Genomic DNA, 19,203 nt, shown 5'->3' on the forward strand with positions numbered 1-19,203 from the left:
ACTGCCGAGGGGGTCGGGGCCCTTGTGCCTCTTGCCCTCCTGGGGTTGCCAAGGTCTCCCACCAGCACATCAGCATGGCCCAGGGGAGCGCTCCTGAGGTCCCCAGTCCCACCTGCGTCCTGGAGGCCAGACGGGTACTCCACACCCCCTTTCCCCATTCACTCGGTGTGGCCCCAGCTCCTATTTTCTGCGCTGGCAGTGTCCTCCCCTGGGAAACACACTGCAGACCAGCCTAGCTCTGAGTCAGGACAGAAAGCAGAACCGAAGATCACTGGTGTGACATAAGATGCTGGCCTGCTCCCCCAGCTCCCGGACCCAGGCCCAGGGCTGAGCAAGAAACACCCCTTCTGCGGGTGTGTGGGCTGCACCCCTGAGCCTGGGCACACGTGCCCGGCTGCGCGTGGCCCAAGGGTGGTCGCGTTCCTTGCTGTACCTGTGCTCAGAAAGGAGTCCCTTGGTTGCAGGGACTGGGTGGGGTTTCCTGAGCACGTCGAGGGGTCCACAAGGCCCATGACACAGCCAAATCCAGAGCAGCGCCTAGTCCTGGAGGGGACACGCCATGATAGAAGGACCCAAAGTAACCCACTGGCTGCTGCACAGCTGCCTGGTCCCCTAGGGTATCACAGTTGGGATCTGAGGTCTCTTGTTGTTGCTGACAACTGGGTATTTGTCCGAGGGGATCCAGGTCAGCTACAGGGAGGAGAGGTTCATGGTGGGGTCCTTGTCCATACCCTTCCCGCCTGCCCACTGACGGCGGGGCGGGGTGGGGGGGCTGACAGGCAGCCCCGGGGCGGGTCACGTGCCTGCCTGACCATTACTAGCTCTTCTGCAGCGGGGCCTCCGATGATATTCACATGAGCGGGCAGGCGCCCGCTTCTGGGCACAGTCCACCACGTCCGTCCGCTCTCCTTCTTGGACCTGCCTGAGTCATCTGTCAGTCGTTTGCTCTTTCCAAGTCCCTCATGTCTGGCCAGATGGTCAGACACTGCCCAGGACTCTGTGTAGACCTTGGCCTTGGACATCCAGGGCCTCTGGGATGACTGTCCTGTAAAGTTCTGTCCTCTGGGAGGACTGTCCTGTAAGGCAGGGCTGTAATGGCACCGTGGTCCCCTTGGGGCTGGTGTTGGCACACGGGTGAGCCCACGCTGCTTCCTCGGCCAGCAGATCAGGGGGCTTCACAGAGGCCGTGAGTTTGCAGCAGGAAGTCGGCTCCAGCGGCTTCCTGTGCCTTAGGGCCTGCTCGGCCTCTTCTGTGGGCACCCTTTCTGCTCCATGATGGACAACTGCTGGGTGCACCTGCTTATGCTCAGGTGGGCAAGGGAGCACCCGGTTTGACAGTTGGGTCTCAAGGTCAACCCACTGCCCCGCAGTAGCAAATAAATACAGGATGTCGTGTAAATTAAAATTTTAGATGAAGGGCGCCTGGCTGGCTCAGTCAGTAGAGCTTGTGACTTTTTAAAAATGTTTTTAATATTTATTTATTTTTGAGAGACAGAGACGGAGTGTGAGCGGGGAAGGGGCAGAGAGGGAGACACAGACTCCAAAGCAGGCTCCAGGCTCTGAGCTTCAGCACAGAGCCCCACGTGGGACTCAAACTCACGAACTGTGACATCATGACCTGAGCAGAAGTCAGATGCTTCACTGACTGAGCCACCCAGCTGCCCCCACAGCTTGTGACTCTTGATCTCCAGTCGTGAGCTTGAGCCCCACGCTGAGGAGTAGAGTTTACATAAGAAATTTTATTTTATTTTATTTTTATTTTTTTTTAATTTTTTTTTTTAACGTTTATTTATTTTTGAGACAGAGAGAGACAGAGCATGAACGGGGGAGGGACAGAGAGAGAGGGAGACACAGAATCGGAAACAGGCTCCAGGCTCTGAGCCATCAGCCCAGAGCCTGACGCGGGGCTCGAACTCACGGACCACGAGATCGTGACCTGAGCCGAAGTCGGACGCTTAACCGACTGAGCCACCCAGGCGCCCCTTACATAAAAAATTTTAGATGAACAGTGAATAATTTTTTAGTATGAGTATATCCCTAATACTTCACGGGCCATACTTACGCTAAGAGTTATTCCTTGTTTATCTGAAAGTCGAATTAAACTGGGTGTCCTGTATTTTTACCTGCCGACCCCCATGGGTCAGGTACGCAGGCCTCCCTGAGCACAGCACGAAGCCAGGAGACCCAGGTTTCACTTGGGTCCCCCAGGAAGTCGGTCACCAGCTCAGGCTCTCTGGTCCACCTGGTCCTGACGCAGGCCTTCGCTGGCCTCCGAGGCTGGCCTGCGAACCGAGGGGCAGACTCTGATTGGCTCAGCTTGGGTCACGTGCCCACCCGAAGCCAATCACCGCGCCAGAGGGGCCAGGCACCCTGATTGGCCCGGCTGGGGTCATGTGAGCGAGGGGAGGCATGGCGGCTCGCGTGGCTGCGTCAGGTGGCCCTGGGAGGCCTTCGAGGGCTCGGGACTTTCTCAGGTCCGCGGGCCTGGGGCGGCGTCGTTTCCCGCTCTCTCTCTCTCCCCGGAGGCTCGGGCGGAGGTTGTCGCCCCGCAGGTTGGTGCCTGGCGGCGGCCTCGCGTGCCCTTCCCGTAGTGACCCCCCGAAACCCGCTTCCAGCCGGCGGCCAGCGGGCGTCCAGTGGGGAGCCCCGGCCCCCGGGTACCTCGCCCAGCATCGGAGGGGCGGCTGAAGGGCGCGGCGGTGAAAAATACAATTACCCTGTCAGTGCGGGGGCTCCCGACACTCGCCCTGCTCACAGCCGGCCCCCAAGTCTGTTTCCTATAAGTGAAAACAGATTTCCTGACAAGGGGCAAGATCTTAAACTTGTTCAAAGGCTCCCAAATAAAAAGGGTGGTTTTAACTTTCCCCGCTCAGCAAACCAAATTGTGAGGAGGCCTCTGAACCCTTCCATCGCTGCGGGAAGGGCTCGGGGTTAGCCCACCCCCACTGCCATCTGGAGCCCGAGCCCCGGCCTGCAGGCTCAGCTAGAGCATGGTTCCTACTGGTCTCAGGGCCAGGCCCCCCCCCCCCCCCCCCCAGGGTCAGGGACCCGGGCCCAGAGGTTGCCTTCCACGTCACTATTTTCTGAGATGATGCGGATGGAAGGTGGTTCCCACCCACCAACCCCTCCTTCTGCCCTCCTCTGAAAGCTGCTTCAGCTTGGATGTTTTTCTTTGGATGAAACCACTTAAAGGAAGCAGCTGACATGCCCCTAGAAGTACTTTCAGCTGGGGGCTGGGTTTCCTGGGAGCAGAGCAAGAGGGCTCCCTTCCTTGGGCTCCTTGACCTGGACTTCTTGGCCTCACTAAGGAGGGGCCCTGCTTAGCTCAGCTAAGCACAGCTCCTGTGCTGGCCATCTTCTCCACTGGCCTCTGAGCTCCTGGCAGGTGGGGACTTCCTGAGATCCCCTCAGCTCTGCATCCCAGTGCCTGGCAGAGGGCCCAGCACACAGTAGGTCTTCAGCATGTACTTGTGGAAAGGACAGATGGATGGATGGCTCAGATGCAAACAAGTTGTGTTCCTGCCAGGAGCAGATCACATCTTCTTTCTTTCTTTCTTTTTTTTTTTTTTAAATCTTTGAGACAGAGAGAGAGAGAGAGAGGGCACGGGAGGGGCAGAGAGAGAGGAAGACACAGAATCCGAAACGGGCTCCAGGCTCTGAGCGGGCAGCACAGAGCCCGATGTGGGACTGGAACCCACGAAACGTGAGATCACGACCTGATCTGAAGTGGGATGTTTAACTGAGTGAGCCACCCAGGCGCCCAGGAGCAGATCAGTCTTAGCAGGGACTAAGAAACCCCTTTTCTGATGGGCAGGGTGGCTGGTTCCAGGATGTTTGTAGCTTCCCCACCAGCCCTGGGTATCAGTAGGGGCCTGCTATCTCTCTCCGTCTAGGGAGACAAGACCGGTGAAGGTTTTTTTCTGGACCGTAGTAGGCATTGGCCTTGGACACCTTGGGTGCTGGGTGAGTACCTTGCCTTTTCTTCCTGCAGACAGGTGCAGTCTGCCTCGGGAGCCCTGGAAAATCAGACAGGAAACACCCATGGGAGAGGGCCCCCGCCGACTGAATTTGGGGCAGCATGTGATGAAGAGAGCACCTGAAAAGTCAGGGTGACTAAGCCGGAGAAGGGGGGCGATGTCAGGGGAATGCGGAACCAAGCAAACAGTGTTCTGAGTTTGCAGTGGCGTCAGGTGTCCGTGGCCTTGTGGTGTGCTCCTTACGAGCCCTTCTCTGGGCTGCAGGCAGCTCGCTCTGTTAGCTCACCGCCAAGGCAGTAACAGGGCAAGTGTTTGGGTGCCAGCCAGACACGGCTGCTTCCTGTTTCGTTTGGGAGGGCCTCTCCCCAGCTGTCAGGACGCGAGTGGGCTGAATGGAGTCAGAACACGTGTCTGAACTTCACACATTTACATCTGATGTAAATGCTGGAGAACTCTGCTCACGGACTCCATCCCCTCGCTACAGTGCCAAACGGGGGCAGTTTGGAGGCTGCCCCGTCCCCTTTATGCCTGAACTGGGCCCTCTCAGGACTCCCAAGGGTGTGGGCTGGGGCTGGGAGGCTCTGCAGAGGTGGGTGTCAAGACTACAGAACAGTGGGTCGGGGGTCCAGCCAGGTCAGCGGGACTGCCCCCCGCCCGCCCCGCCCCACCAGCCAGTTACAGCCTTGACGATTGCCGTGTCCTGCAGTGGCCTCTCGCCGTCCTGGCCAGGCTGGCCACGTGTGACCAAATCTGCCATGCCTTGAGTAACCAACTGGCGTTTTGTTTCACGGGAACTGGTCTGGGATCCCGGTAAGGAGGGCGATGGAGCGGGTCCCTGTGCAGCCCGCCCACAGCCACCCAATCCGTCTGAATCCTCCTGGAGTTCTGGTCCCTCGCCGATCTGACGGAGACGCGCCGTGGGGCCCTGTGTCCAACTGGACACATGAGAGTGTGAGTCTCCCGACAGGGCAGATCCCAGGAGCTGGGGCCCAGGGATGTGGCACCCGGCGCAGGGAGGAGGGGCAGCAGAGAAGGGGCTTTGACATCTCCTACCCCGGCTTCTGCTCAGAAGCCTCCTCCCTGGAGGCTTCTCTGCTCACCTGGCCCGGAGGCCTGGGTGTTGCCTCATTCGTCTTCCTCTGGTGCTGTTTGTCGCAGAGCACCTGTCGCTGCAGCCCCCATGTTTCTGCCATCCTTGGGGCTGGTCAGGGAGCTGCATGGGGCCATGGCATCCCAGACTAGCGTGGGGAGGGGGAGGCTTGTCCGGTGGCTTTGGGACCCCACCAGGCCTTCTGCACCCTTCAGGGGTGGCAGGTGGGTGCATCCCTGACACTTAGGTGGTTCTGTGATCATTTGTCAGAGAAGGGGGTATAGCCCCCTACAGGCAACCCCAGGGAAGCCCCTGTGAATCCCTGGGCTGAGCCTCTGGGGAGGCCGCAGGGACCCTTGGTGGATTTGCTGTGGCACCTTCCTGGGCCCTGAGGAATCTCCAGGTGAGGGACAGCGGGGCCCTCAAGCTGGGTGGGGGTAGAGTCTGGCTCCACTGCATCCAGCCTGGGTCCTGGTGTGTGTCCCCAACCCCAAGTCCTGTCACTGCTGGCCAGAGGATGAGGAGACAGGGTGCTTCGGCATGTGAAGGGCCCAGCCCTGGCTTGGCCATTGTCCTTTTTCCCTGGGGCAGCGGTGTGGGGCCCAGAGGAGGGCCCTGCCCGCATGTGGCTCCAGAAATCCCTTCTGCCACCTCTTGTGAACCTCACCTTACTCTCATCGGTGGGCAAGAGTCAGGGACCCTGTTTTACAGATGAGTATTCTGAGGCCCAGGCTCACCCCTGCCGCCTCATCCTGCCCACCTCCATCTGTCCTTCTCTCTGGAGGCCCGAGTCATCCGGCCTCTTGGTGCCCCTGCCAGTGGTGGGCACTGAGAGGACTCAGCCTTTAGCGACCCCCAGCCTGTCTGCCTGGAGCTGGTGTGCGGAGCGGCCCTACTTTCGTCACCGGCCACTGTCCCGGGTCTGAGCAGGGGGCCCGAGTCAGGTGCCCGGAGAAGGGCACAGGAGGCCTGACTTTTAGAGGAGACGCAGCTTTGGAGATGTGCTGGCGTTCACTGGGAGCCCTGGGGACTGGGACGGGGTGGCAGCAAGGGGGCCGAGACCCCTGGACTCCCGGCAGGAAGCAAAGGAGCCTTTTAGGGGCACTCTCCTCAGTGCCACCTCCGTCCACTTCCTTAGCTGGTACCTGGGGTCCCCAAGACAGGTCCCTCCTTGCCTCTTGCAGGGGCCGTTGTGGCCTGCGGCCTACAGCTGGCTGTGTGCCCGATGCCCCCTCGCCGGCTGGGCCGCGGAGCCAACCTCTCACCTGTCCGCGGCCCGGGTCTGACACCAGCTCCCACCCAGCCCTGGGGCCGGGGCATAAACAATTTCAGCCCCGCGTCCCCAATTGGTTTGTGGTATTAAAAACGAATTGCGATCGGCCAGGTTGTCATTTCTGCCTGATAAAACATCACTCGTATTGATCTCCCCCACCTGGTGCCATCATTTATCCTGCTTTGACGCTTCACATAATGGCTCGTTTGTCTTGATCAAAGTGTAGTCCTGCACGTTTAACCCTTGGGGCTCCACTCGTGTCCACCCCCTTCCCTCACTTGGGCCCTGTTCTGTGGGCTAGGAGGTTCTAGAAGGCAAGGGCCACCTTGTTTGAGTTACAGTGGGAAATGGGAGGCGACAGGGAGGCAGCTGGAGGGGCTGGGGGATGGGAGGAGGTGGTCCCCGCTTGCCGTGTCCTTGCAGTCACCTGCCCACGTTCCCGGTTCCGTGGCGACCCCCCCTCCCATCCCCTCCCGTGGTTTCCCGCCCTCAACCCCCCTGAGTCCCTGGCCTGGCCCCGTGCTCCTGGCCCCCACCTCAGGCCTTTCTCTGGGCACCAGCTCCTTCCCCTCCCCGGGGCTGGGCTGGCCCCTCTAACCCTGACCCAGGGCCGCAGAGGCAGTGGTCTCAACCTGATTGTGGACCCTCTGCCTACGGCCTTGGGTGCGTCCTGCTGTCCGGGAGACTCCATCCCGCGCCGGGGTCACGACCTGGCCTGTGCGGAACTCTGGCTCCAGCACCAGGCCCGCGTGCCTCCCAGCCACCGGCAGTGTTCCTCGGCTACTTTCCGCCTGCCCTGCCCTTCCTCCAGGACGGCCCGGGTATCCCCTCTTCCAGGAAGCCCGCATTGACGGTTCCGGGGGTGGTGGTTCCTTTGTGTCCTTGGATGTCCCTGTCGGTCTGGCTGCAGCAGGGAGCTCAGTGCTTGAGCTACCAGGCCTGGCTCAGCCCTGGCGCTGACCGTGTGTGTAGTCCATGGGGGAGGTTGTCTTGGCCGCACGGCTGTTCTCGCCCTTGGCCGTCGGCCTCTCTTAGGGCCCACAGTGTCGCAGAGCTGTGGCTGCTGGTCCGGCATCCCCACCTTGGCCGAGGCACCCTGCTGGCGCCGGTGCTGGCTGGAGGACTCGAACCCACAACCTGCCAGCAGGAAGAGCTTTCCCACCCAGCTCCTGGGCCCAAGTCAGTGCCGCCCTTTCTGTATTTTGTCACCCCTCCCACCCTGGCCCCTCCCCACTCTCTTGCCCCATAACTTCCCTTGTGACCTCTGGTGTCTGCTGACCTCCCCACACTGTACCCACCGTGCCCTGCACTGCCAGGCAGGTCTTGGTGTGGGCAGGAGGCGGTGCGCTTACAAATCCTGGCTCAGGGGCCCCAGGCCTTCCTCCCTGCCCTGGCCCTGGTCCCGTTTCCCGCCACCGCACGTAACCAAAGGTCCCGAAGGTACTGAGGCTGGGGTCTCCTGAGCCTCTGGCCCCGCCCTGGTCCCTCCTCCCCTGCCCACAGAGGCTCCCTCAGCCAGAACCCTAGGTTAGCAGGCTCCCCTTCCCCCAGAGCTGCCGCCCCCGTCCTATCAAGTCCCAGCACTCAGCCTGGCCTCTACGGTCTTCTCTGGACCCTCTCTGTCCCTCTTCCTGATGCAGCCCTCGGGAGAGTTGGGGCCACGGGCTGCCACGGCTGGAACCTCGCCAACTGACCTGCATAAAGCGGGGCCTGATTCCCGGACTGAGTCTAGGGGTAGAATGTGCCCGCCTTCAGGCACAGCTGGCTGCGGGAGCGCAGACTGTTTGGTTTGGGGCCGCTCAGAACAGGTTTGCGTCCCGCCCCGGCTCTACACAGCCAGGGGCCTCCTGCTCAGGAACTCGGCTCGAATCTCCTCCGCCTGGTGGGCTCAGAAGAGTTCCTGGGCCTCTTCCATCCCGTCTCTGTGCTCAGGGCCCTGGCCGGGTCACACGGCCTTGAACCTTCTCCTGCACCCTGGAGAGGGGTCACGTTCCCTGTGCTCTCTCTGGCCAAGTTGGTCCAGCAGAGGAAACAAGAAAGGGGAGCAGGCTGTCAGCAGGGCCGGCCGAGGGCAGCCCCAGTGTGGTTGGTGGTTGTGTGTGTGTGTGCACCCAAGCACGCACGCTCATGTGGGAGTTACATGCCCACAGAGGCGGGGGGCAGGCGTCTGGGTCACGGCCCCGCTCCCCGCACTCACCTTCCTTCTGCATATCTGCCCTAGTCTGAGTCCCTCACTGAGGTCTCTAATCCCAGCTGGGACCTCCCTCCCCAGGGACCCTGAAGGTGGGGGGAGAACAGAGTGTGCCTCCTTTCCGGCTAGGTGGTAGGGTTCCGGAAAGACCTCAGGCCTGCAACCTCGGGGGGCAGGGCTGTCTCTAGCTAGGAGCTTGTTGGGGTGGCTTCCCTGCCCCAGAGGTACCCCTCCTCCTGACACCCTCCAACCTGGGGACTTCAGCTCTCCATTTAACAATCTGGAGCACTGTTTATTACCTCTCTACACAGTCATCAGCTGAGAAAACGTTTGTTGAATGAGTAACTTCACGCTCTCCTTGAGGAGGGTGTCTGCTCTCCAGTGTGCCGGCACCCCTCCCCCAGCTGGCCACGGCACTTTGGAGGCCACCCTTCCCCCGTGCCTTGTGGGGGCTGACCCTCCCTCCTCTCTTCTGGGACACCTGCCCTGGTCACGTGGACAATCTGACTCAGCTCTGGTGAGACCTGTAAAGAGGGGAACCTACATCTTGGGGGGTCACGAAGGCCAAAGCCACCCCAGAAACAGGTAGCACGGTCCTGTCACGTGTGCGGGGCTCGGCACCCAGGGGCTCCGCTCTGGCTAACATGGGGACAGACCTGGCCCAGGCCTGGACGTGGGGCTTGGGCACGTCCGCCGGGACCCCCGAGCCTCCGGGGCCTCCAGGAGTTGCCGTGCGAAGTGCACGCGGGCGCCGAGGCACAGTTAGGACTCCGGACCACTGAACACCTGTACAATAGTTCATATATTTATTCTTAAGCAAGTTATCAATAAAAAATTTAATACTAAAATGCCTTTACATAGAGTTTGCTGTTCATAAAACCTTTGTGTTTTGTTTTTTTTTTTGTTTGTTTGTTTTTAGTGTTTACATTGGAAAAAAAAAATCCAACCATCTTAATTTACACATGTACAATAGTCGTGCTTCGCCAGGTCTAACCACGGTTAGAGGGAGGGCCGCACCGCCCACGCACACAGATAGAGGGAGAGAGAAGAGGCAGAGAAGGCGGGGGAGGAGGGCAGAGAATCGACACGAGGGCCAAGAAAAAGGGTTTCCTTCGCTCGGTGCCTGGGGTTCGAACTTTTGCGGCCGGGCTGTCCCCACTCGGCGCCCAGGCACCGGGCAGGTCTTCTCCTCCGGGCAGCCTTCTGCTTCTCCAGCCGCGAGCAGGCCCTTGGGCACCGCCTCCCGGGTGACCGCCAGGAATGAAATATTGCACTCGTGCGGAGACAAAGGGGAGAATGGGGTGGGAGAGGTAGGCCGGGGCGCAGGGAACCCCCCCCCCCCCCCCGCCCCTGCATTTCCCACGGAGCCGGGAGTGGGAGGTGGGGCTGGGATGGTTTCCTGGCTGAAAAGGAAGGGGGCGGAGAGGGGCCGGGTTGGGGTGCCGGGCACCTGCCGACACCCCATGTTTCCCGGGGACCTGGGCTGCAGGTCTGTGGTCACACAAAAACTCGTCCTAAGGAACAGTGACTAACGTGGGGGGCTTTCCGGGGGCCCCAGTGGGTGTGGTGGCACATGAGGACATGTGGCCCTCAGTACGTTTCAGGGACAAGGGTGGTTGGGCCGCGTCTGGCTTGCCCTGTCTCCCTCTCGGTCTCTCTCTTGGAGAAGTGAAGAGGTGACAAGTGTTCTGAGGCTCCTGGGGTGGCGCCGAGAGTCTGGGCCACCCGTCCAGCACTGGGTGGAGGGCTGAGCGCCCCGGAGGGGTGCTCCCTGCACTCGGCTAGGGTGTGGGCTCGGGTGGGCAGGAGGGACCCCTGCTCGCTCCGCACCCCAGGCACCAACTGGTCATGCTGTCTGCCTTCCCAGTGGCCACAGAGAAGGCCCAGAAACCTCCATGTAAGTTGGTGGGGGCCAATCCCGTCCCTGCTCTGAGTGGAGGCTAGGCAAATTGGCCATCAAAACGGAAATCAGAAAGAACTTGGAATATTCAGGAAATAAAATGAAAACATCACTTTTTCGTATCGATACTTAAAAATATTTGTTCATTTTTGTTTCGTTTTTAACAGAGGTAAGATACATTTATGGCTGCTGTCACGATCCCGGGCTGGGGGACCCGCTGATCCTGATTTTTATCTCAGCTTCCGGAATCCCTTCTCTCCCCAGGGACCCTCACCATCGCCCTCCTCCCCTGCCCCGCCCCCCAATACGGTCTTCCTAGGAGGTGGATTAAAAGGAAATAAAGTCGAGTGTGACTTCCATCTCAGCCCCCGAGATGAGTGGTGTACCCGAGGGTCCCCCTCCTATGGCCGCCCCCACCCTCAGCTGCCTCTGTCGCCACAGACGCCCCTGTCGGAACTCAGCCAGGCTGAGCAAAACAGTGCATTTTCAACAAAAACCCCCCAGAACAAAGCCTAGACACACACCCGCACACACACACGCACACGCACACACACACATGCACATACACCCTTGTCACGCGTGTGGGGAAAAAAATCCTTTTCCACTATTTTTTTCCATAAAACTTCCCGCAGAAATACAATATTTACACAGAGAAATAAATAGACAACACACCTGATTTCTGCTTTCCCTGGTGGGAGACAGTCGGAGGTACTAGGGAAAATATGGCTTGGATTCTAATCTCTCGGGAACGGCCGATGGGGATCCGGGGCGCCGGCTGGGCCGGCCCAGGCTGGACGACTCTCCGGACGGGACGGGACGGGACGGGCCGCACGCGGGAGCGCCCGCTCGCCAGGGACAGTGGTGCGAAGCCGGCGCCCGCCGCGGGGTCGGGGGGTTGCATATTTGCTCCTGGCTGCGGCGTTGGGGGGGGGGGGCTCCCCGGCTCTGCCCACGCAGCCGGGCTCAACACAGGATGGGCGCCCCGTCGGCTGCCACCAGCCGCCCCGTGGTGGGGTCATAGGTGCCCGCCAGGTAGTAGAGGTCCCGCCGGTCCTGGTCCTGGCACTTCCGGCTCCGTGTCATTTGCTCGTACTGCTCCCGCCCCACGACCTGGCACTTGTGGGAGATGGTCTGCACGTCGTTCTCGTCCTCGTGGCAGGACTGGTACAGCGCGTTCTGGGGGGGAGGGGGGGCGGGCAGCAGCGCTGGGACCGAGGCCTCGCGCCCCCAGGGCAGGGTTGCTCGGTCAGCCTGTGGACCGTGCCCACCACCTGCAAACCTGGGCTCCTGCACACCAGAGGGCGGTGGGGGTGTGTTCCACCTGGAAGTACGGGCCGTGGGGGGGGGGGGGGGCTGCGTGCCCCCCACGGTGAAACTACCACCCCTTTCACGGGGAGCCATGGAGGCCAGGGAGGGACCCTGTGTCGTTTCCTGTGAGGCCCGGTGGTGGCCCTGGGCTGGGAGGCCCCGCGGTGTCGGGGACGGGGAGGGGGTGTTCACGAATGAGACTACTCCTCCCGTGTTGGCTGCCACCCCCCCCGCCCCCCGACCAGGTCTCCATTCCCCCAGGCCCCCTGCATGCCCCCCACCTGTCCCGGGCCCCCTTCAGGCTGCCCTGCTGCCCAGTCCTCCCAAGCTCCCCACTTGCCCCAGGGTCCCCCACAGGCTCCCCACCTGCCCTGAGCTCTCCTGCCCCAGGGCCCTACGGGGCACCGCCCCCTCCCCCATTCTCTCACCTTCCCATCACTCTGCCGCTTCCCCAGCTTCGTCTCCTCCGGGTGGTAGAACCACTTGACCTTCACCACCATGTTACTGCCCCAGGACTCCCACATGCTCTCAATGCGGCCGATGTAGGGCAGGTTGGGCCGCCCGGCCGACAGGAAGACGGCACAGTCCCCGATGCGCAGTGTCTCCTTGCCCCGGACGATGGCCTTGTAGAACAGCTTCCTGGCTTTCCCCTTCATGCCCCGCCTCTGCAGGGACACAACCAGAGGCCGAGGGCAATGAGGGGGCCCAGGCGGCAGCCAGGACAGAATGACAGGGACACACACACAAGGGGAGGGAATACGCAGGAGGAACAGACGGCATGTCGTGTGTGTAAGCGTGTGTGCACGGGCACCCCAGGTCCACGCGGGGCACCGTGGCGGCTGGAGGAAGGCCAGCACAGCCAGAGGTCCGGGACGAGGTGGCCACACCCAGACCTACCCTGCCCACCGGTCAGGATGTCAAGATCCAAAGCGACCATAAAGGAACAGTGGACCTGAGGCGGGGGTGGGGTGGGGAGAGAGCACGAGGCGTCCAGTGCACACACGTTTGCAAGGACAAAACGCCCCGGACAACCGCACGTCCACACGTAGAGTGTTGGCAAAGAACAACGTTCTTGTCCATGCAACGAGGTGCTCGAGGTGCTCAAAACGCGCAGAGCTGCCTGTGTTGTTTACGGACACGGAAAGACACGCAACCAAGCGGACCTCTGCCGCTCGAGAAACGCTGGGGCGCCTGGGGGTGCTTAGTCGGCTGGGCGTCCGACTTCTGCTCAGGTCATGATCTCACGGTTCGTGGGTTCGAGCCCCGCGTCAGGCTCGGTGCTGACAGCTCGGGGCCTGGAGCCCGCTTCGGATTCTGTGTCTCCCTCTCTCTAACCCTCTCCAGCTCACCCCTCTGTCTCTCTCTCTCAAAGATAAACATTAGAAACAACAATAACAAAAACAGGCTGCCTGCCCCAGTGCAAACATCCTGTACACGATCTTACAGGCAGAGACAAGGACTTGGAGGGGACAGGGTGGCTGTGGTCATCTGCCTTGTCCCATCAGGTGGCAAGGTTTTCTCTTTCCTCGTTTTCCTTTGATTTTCTTTCTTTCTTTTTGTTTGGTCGACATTAAATAGGACAACCCAAAGAAAGAAGCGAGAGAGGGAGCAGGCCGGCCTCCTGGGCACCAGGGGCTCCTCGCTGCCCTCCCCCTCCCCCTCCCCGGCTGGGAGACGGGCCCACCTACCTGTGTGGGGTTCCCCGACCACTTCCAGAGCTGCCGGGCAGGCAGGAAGGCTGAGATCTTTGGCCGGTTTTCCACGGAGGGCAGCCGCTGCCTCCGGGAAAGCTCTTTGGCTTTGGAGAAGCTCAGGGCCTCCTTGCGCTTGAGCTTGGACTTGCCGCCGCTCGGGCCGGTGCCCGCGCCCCCGCTGGCCACCGCGGCCCTGGACAGGAAGCAGCGCTGCGCGTGCGCGTGCGCGTGGGGCCCGCCCCCCTTGGAGCGCAAGGCCTCGGGCTGGGCCAGGAGGGCGGGCACGGGGTGGGTGAGGCAGGTCTGCAGGAGCAGCGCCGGGTCCTCGTCGTCCGAGCTGTAGGACGAGCCCTCGTCGTCCGAGGAGCAGAGGCTGGAGGTGGACAGGGAGCCCGAGGAGGAGGAGGTGGTGGAGCCTGAGGAGGAGGACGACACGGACAGGCGGGCGAGGAAGCGGGAGGGCACGCCGGGGGCCAGCCCGGGCCCGTCCTCCTCGTCGTCCGAGTAGGAGCTGTGACAGTCGCTGTCGCAAGGCAGCGGGAACTCGGCCTGGCCCGCGAACTTGCGCAGCGCCAGCCCCATGGGCAGCGGGTGCACGGGCGCCCGCCCCTTCCTGTCCTTGCCCACGAGGGCCGGGTGCGCGTAGCTGGGGCTGGGCAGGGGCCGCCCCAGCTTGGGCCCGAGGTCCTTGTCACCCATGAGCAGCGCCTTGCAGTTCTTGTTCTTGGGGGAGGTCACGCCCTCGTGGTCCAGCTTGACCAGGAACTCGCCGCCCGCCCGCCGCCGCGCGCCCTTCTCGCCTCTGCCCGCTCGGCCTTCTTGGCCCGCAGCAGCTTGTGGGCGCCCCCGGCAGGCCCGGCCCGGCCCCGCCGACGAAGGGCGCGTACGAGCTGGCCAGGCTGCTGAAGGAGTCGGCCCGGAAACCGTTGCGAACACGGGCGCGGCCACGCTGTGCACGGGGAACAGCGCCTCCCGGGCCCGCAGCTTCTTCGCGCTGCCGTTGAGCTGGAAGAGATTCTGCAGCACGCCGGGCCCCTTGCCGCCCGCCGCGGCCGCCGCCTTCCGCTTTGTCTGCGCCACCGCCGACCAGCTCAGCAGCGGGCTGCCCCGGCGGCCAGGAAGTGGTCCGAGGCCCCGGCGGCGGCTGGGGGGCGGCGGGGGCGGCGGGGGCGGCGGGCGGGGGGCTTGGCGCCCGAGGTCAGGAGCTCCGCTTTGCCTGGGGGGAGGCGGGTAGAGTCAGGGGGACCCCCGGCTCCACCCTCCCCCCCCACCCGGCCCCGCGCCTCCCGGTCCCCCACACCCGGAGGCGGACCCCCACGCCAGGGTTCTGGGTGGTCCCACGAGTACCAGCTTTGTCTTTGCTGACGGATTTCTTCCCGGGGGCTTGGGGGCTTCGGGGCCTTCGTGCGCCTTGGGAGACAGGCTGGGGGCGGTGGTCTCGCCGGGGGGAGGGGCCTCGAAGGAGGCTTCTTGGTCCTCCGGCAGCTGCCGGACACCAGCAGGGCGGGCGAGGGCTCGGTGCCTGCGGAGCGGACGCGCGGCCTCAGCGCTGTGCCTCGGGACCCGGGCGCTGGCTCCACAGGGAGGCCCACCCCCGCGGCCCCGGCACTCACACTGGATTTTGAAGTCCGGAGGCAGCAGCCTGATGTTGGAGACGGCGATGTGGCCGGTGTCCCCGTCATCAAACTCCACGACCACGGAGTCCAGGTCCCCTTCCTCGTCACTGCAGGCACCTGGGGACGAGGGCCCCGTCACGGTCGACCTTGGCGCCGCCCCAGCAGCCAGGAAACAGACGCCGCCCCCCCTTCTCCCCCCCCCCCCCCCCCCCCCCCCCGACCTCGCTGCCTCCCGCGGCCCGGCCTGAGCGGCACGGCACCACCGTCCATCACCCCCGCCTGGGGCACTGCCCGCTCGCTCACCCACCTGCCTGCCCCCCGGGGGCTCCACATCCCCTGCCTGGATGGGGGGGCTGCTGGCGGCCTCGTGGGGAATTCGGGGGGGCTTACCTCGGACCACGTTGCCTGGATACAGGCAACGTGACTTCTGGCTCCAGTAGGCACAGACCCTCGTGCCGGGTGGGAGGTAGCGGCTGGACTGTGGCCGGACATCCAGCACCTGGAGGACCGGGGGGGGGGGGGGGGGGGGGGGGGGGGGGGGGGGCGTGAGTGGGCGGGGGGAGGGGCTGCGGGGGGGAGGGCGGGGCCCAGGAGGGGCGGGGTGCAGCCAGGCCCACCTCCCCGGGGCGGCGGGTCCAATGGGGGCCGTCCCCTCACCGCCTCCTGCAGCAGCTGCTCCAGCGAGTAGATCCTCTGCCTGTTGCCTCTCTCGCCCTCGATGACGATGCTGTAGCTGAGGGGCGAGGGGGGCGTGGCGTGTGAGAGGGGCTGCGGGCCGCGGTCGCCCACCCTGGCCCAGGCCCGCCGCCCTCCCTCCCCGCACCCGGGCCTCACATGTCGGGGGGCTGCAGGGTCCTGACGCTGCCCGCCGTACAGCAGACTGTCCTCCTTGGGAATGAGCACGGGCAGCCCGTCCTGCAGATCCTCCTTGTGGATGGTGCACGAGCCAGCTGAGGGGACAGGCTGTCAGCGCCGGCCCCGGCCCCGGCCCCGCCCCCACCCCCGCGGCTGCCTCCCGGCCCTGGCACTCGCCCTGGCACTCACCCAGGGCGGCGCTCTGCTCCGCGCTCAGAGGACCGCTGGCCCCAGCCGGCTCTTCCTCCGCTTCGTCCTCCTCCTCTTCCTCCTCCTCCTCCTCAAAGCTGCCGTTGTCGTCAAATGCAAAGTCGTCTTCCACAGCAAAGCTCTCCAGCAGCCGACTCACTGCCCGGCCCTTGCCCTGGGGGGCCAGAGGGGTCAACTCCCTCTGGAGGGGGGGGGCGGGGCGGGAGAGGTCTGCAACCCCGACTGGGCGCCCCGGGGGGGGGGGGGGGGAACGCTACCTGCTTGCCGACAGCCTTGCTTTTCACCTTGCCCACCTTCCTGCCCTTCCCCAGGATGGCCTTGGCGTTGCGTGGCGACAGGGCGATGGACAGGGCCCCGTTCTTCCGCTGTTCGGGGCGGGAGGGAAGGAACCGCGGTGAGGGGGGCCCCAGCCTCCCTGCTCACAGCCACCGCCGGGCGTGGTGCAGGCTGACCCCGAGTGTGAGTTCAGGGGTGTGGGGCAGGCTCACCCCCGGGCGGGCCACATGAGCGGGCAAGGGGGACAGGGTGGGAGCTCCTTCTGTATCTGACGCCCGCCCGCGGAGCCCAGGCCAGCCGGGGTGCCCCGTAGCAGGGGTGCCCGCAGAGCCTACCCGCAGTCCCGGCTGAAGGATTGTGCTCTTGCGTGTGGCCCTCTTGAGGCGCTCGCTGGCCAGCTTGCTGCCCTCCTCACGGCAGGTGAAGGCGCGGGCGGGGCTGAAGAGGGTGTCCCTGCTGGGGGTGGTCCCCGGCTCCGCCCGCAGGCCACCTTTGGCCTTGCCCTTGGCTTTCTTTTTGCCTGGTGCGCCTGGGGGCCTGCGTCCTGGGGCCCGCTCCAGCTTGGTGCCCACCTTGGCCTTCACCGTGCGCCTCTTGACCTTGACCTCGCTCTCTGGGCTGGACAGGCGGCAGGCCCCTGTGCGGGGAGAGGGCGGCCGTCACAGGCGTCCCGGGTGCTGGGCCCTCAGCCGCCAGGCTGGCCCCAGCCCGCCCTGGCCTCCTCGTTACCTAGTAAGCCCTGCCTCTCCTTCTTCTTCTTGGCCTTCTGGTTGGCCTCCATCTTGACCACGGAAGAGGGTGAGGGTCCCAGCACGGCCACACTGGCCCCCCCATGCAGCGCCAGCCCGGGCTCCTTGGGGGGTGCCTCTGTCCCCAAGAAATCTATGCCGTTCTCGCTGTCATAGCCGGCGCCTGGGGAAGGCAGAGCGTCCAGATGACTTGGTGTCACAGCGACGCCATTTTGGGGGTGGGGGATCTGTTCATCTGCATGCACGTGGATGGGCTGGGGGGCGGGGGGGAGGGGCAGGCACCTGGGCCGGCCTCCTGGTGAGGGTGCGTGGACGAGCACGGGTTAGGGGAGGAGCCGCTATCTGACCTTCCTTTCCCTGTCTCTATTTTCCTTTCTTACACCCTGGGCAGTGGGGCGCCAGCCCGCGGGCCTGGGGATCCCCCTCCTCAGGGCAGCTCCGGCCCCTTACTGCCCTCCTGCTTCCTGCTTCCTCTCGCCCTCCCTTTGTTCTCAGGCGCAAGCTGGGTGCAGGCGGGGCGAGGCCTGGTGGGGAGGAAGCACCTAGTTCTCCAGGCTCCTGTCTCTGGACACGTGTGCCTCCTGGAGGCCAGATAACCCCTCCAGATCAGCCTGCAGGAAAGCCGCCTCCAGCCGGCAGAGGGGCTATTTTTAGCCCCCTTTCCGGGATGTATCCAGAGGCCTCTTTCTTTCCCGTGGCTCTCGCGGCCCCGCAGGGCAGGGTCTCCTTCCCCCCCCCCACCCCACCCCCCTCCCCGGCTGCCCCAGCGGGGAGGCTGTCCCCGGGTCCCCCACACTCCACAAGCCGCCACCTGGCTCTGATGGCCGTCTGGGCCCGGCGGTCCCGGCTGCGGCCCTCAGACCCACTTGCCTGCCTCGTGTGCCGGGGCCACCGCCGACTGGGCTGGGAACTTGGGCGTCTCCCTGCTGCCGACACCGCCATCCGGCTGCGTGTGCCGGGCGGCCCCCGGCACCTTGGTGCTCTTGGCTCTGGACAGCTTCTTCCGGATGCGTCCCCCTGGGGCGGCCTCCTTCCGCCTGAAGGGGCTGAGGCCGGCAGGCAGCCCCTTGCTCTTCACTTTCGGCTTCAGCTGGGCCACCTTGTGGGCCATGGCAGACGCCAGCTCGCCCTGACCGCTGCTTCTCTTGCACCGGACCTTTTCCTGTGAACGGGAAGGCGGTGGCTGCGCTCAGCCCTGCGGCCTTCAGCCTGCCCTCTGCCAGCGCCGGCTCACAAGTGGCACTTCCTCGGCCCCCGTCCGCTGAAGGGGCCCAGGGGGCACGGGGCTCGGCCACTGGAGCCCAGCACCCCTATCCCCCGCTCCACGGCACCTCCCAGACGGCCCACCCTACTTGAGCTTGGGGGATGGACGTCGAGGGCCCGGGTGTCTGTTCTGGGAGGGCCGGGCAAGGTGACAACATGCTCAGGTGGGGTGACAGCTGCCTCCAGGCCACCCACTGCACACGGGGTGCACCTGACACTGGGTTCACTGCTGAAGACTCCGTGACCTATAACATCGTGCACTTTTTCTTTCTGCTGGAGTGAGCATCGCCAGCCCCAGTCACACCTGCAGGCCCAGGGCCGGCCTCTGCCGTGAGGCTCACCGAGCCCCAGAGCCCAGGGTGAGGCCGCTGCAGTGCTCACCGCAGAGGCCGGCTGCAGGCCCACGTAGACGCTGCTCTCCAGTCGGCTTTGCTTCCTCGCAGGCTCCTCGCCACCCCGCAGCTCAGCACACAGCAGGCTCAGGCTGGACCGCACCGCCCTGGGGGCATGGGGGCGCAGGTGGGCATGGGCCAGCTGCAGGCACGCCTCGGCACCCTGGCCCCGTCCTCGCTCTGCCCTTTCCCGAACGAGGCTGCGCTCCTGTGCCGGGCTCCTTGGAGCACGCGCCGTGCTGCCAGGCGGCCCGGAGGCCGAACCAGTGCTGAGCCCCAGCCGCCTGCCTGCCGGCCGGTCCTCTCGCTAACCGGGGAGGGGCGGCCTAAAGCTCAGGGGCCAGGGCTCTGTGGCCAGCTGGACCACTGTGTGTCCCAGCTGTGGCCTCAGTCTTCACACCTGGGAAAC

General features: G+C 64.1%; 1 protein-coding gene across 1 annotated transcript in view; it reads right to left on the minus strand.

Annotated features, from left to right (window-relative positions):
* Positions 1-9,315: 9,315 nt before the first annotated feature.
* Positions 9,316-19,203, minus strand: part of BAHCC1 (BAH domain and coiled-coil containing 1) — a 63,192-nt gene continuing 53,304 nt past the window's right edge. The window contains 21 exon segments of the mRNA XM_058704944.1: positions 9,316-11,607; positions 12,168-12,404; positions 13,428-14,233; positions 14,236-14,280; positions 14,283-14,363; positions 14,366-14,551; positions 14,554-14,649; positions 14,781-14,816; positions 14,819-14,899; positions 14,902-14,955; positions 15,047-15,166; positions 15,440-15,548; positions 15,707-15,782; positions 15,884-15,918; positions 15,920-15,999; positions 16,094-16,268; positions 16,372-16,479; positions 16,726-17,027; positions 17,120-17,302; positions 18,010-18,301; positions 18,784-18,901. Coding sequence (XP_058560927.1) covers positions 11,395-11,607; positions 12,168-12,404; positions 13,428-14,233; positions 14,236-14,280; positions 14,283-14,363; positions 14,366-14,551; positions 14,554-14,649; positions 14,781-14,816; positions 14,819-14,899; positions 14,902-14,955; positions 15,047-15,166; positions 15,440-15,548; positions 15,707-15,782; positions 15,884-15,918; positions 15,920-15,999; positions 16,094-16,268; positions 16,372-16,479; positions 16,726-17,027; positions 17,120-17,302; positions 18,010-18,301; positions 18,784-18,901 — 3,433 coding nt within the window. The 3' untranslated portion in view covers positions 9,316-11,394.

The sequence above is a fragment of the Neofelis nebulosa genome, chromosome 16, assembly GCF_028018385.1.
Source record: "Neofelis nebulosa isolate mNeoNeb1 chromosome 16, mNeoNeb1.pri, whole genome shotgun sequence".
NCBI lineage: Eukaryota > Metazoa > Chordata > Mammalia > Carnivora > Felidae > Neofelis > Neofelis nebulosa.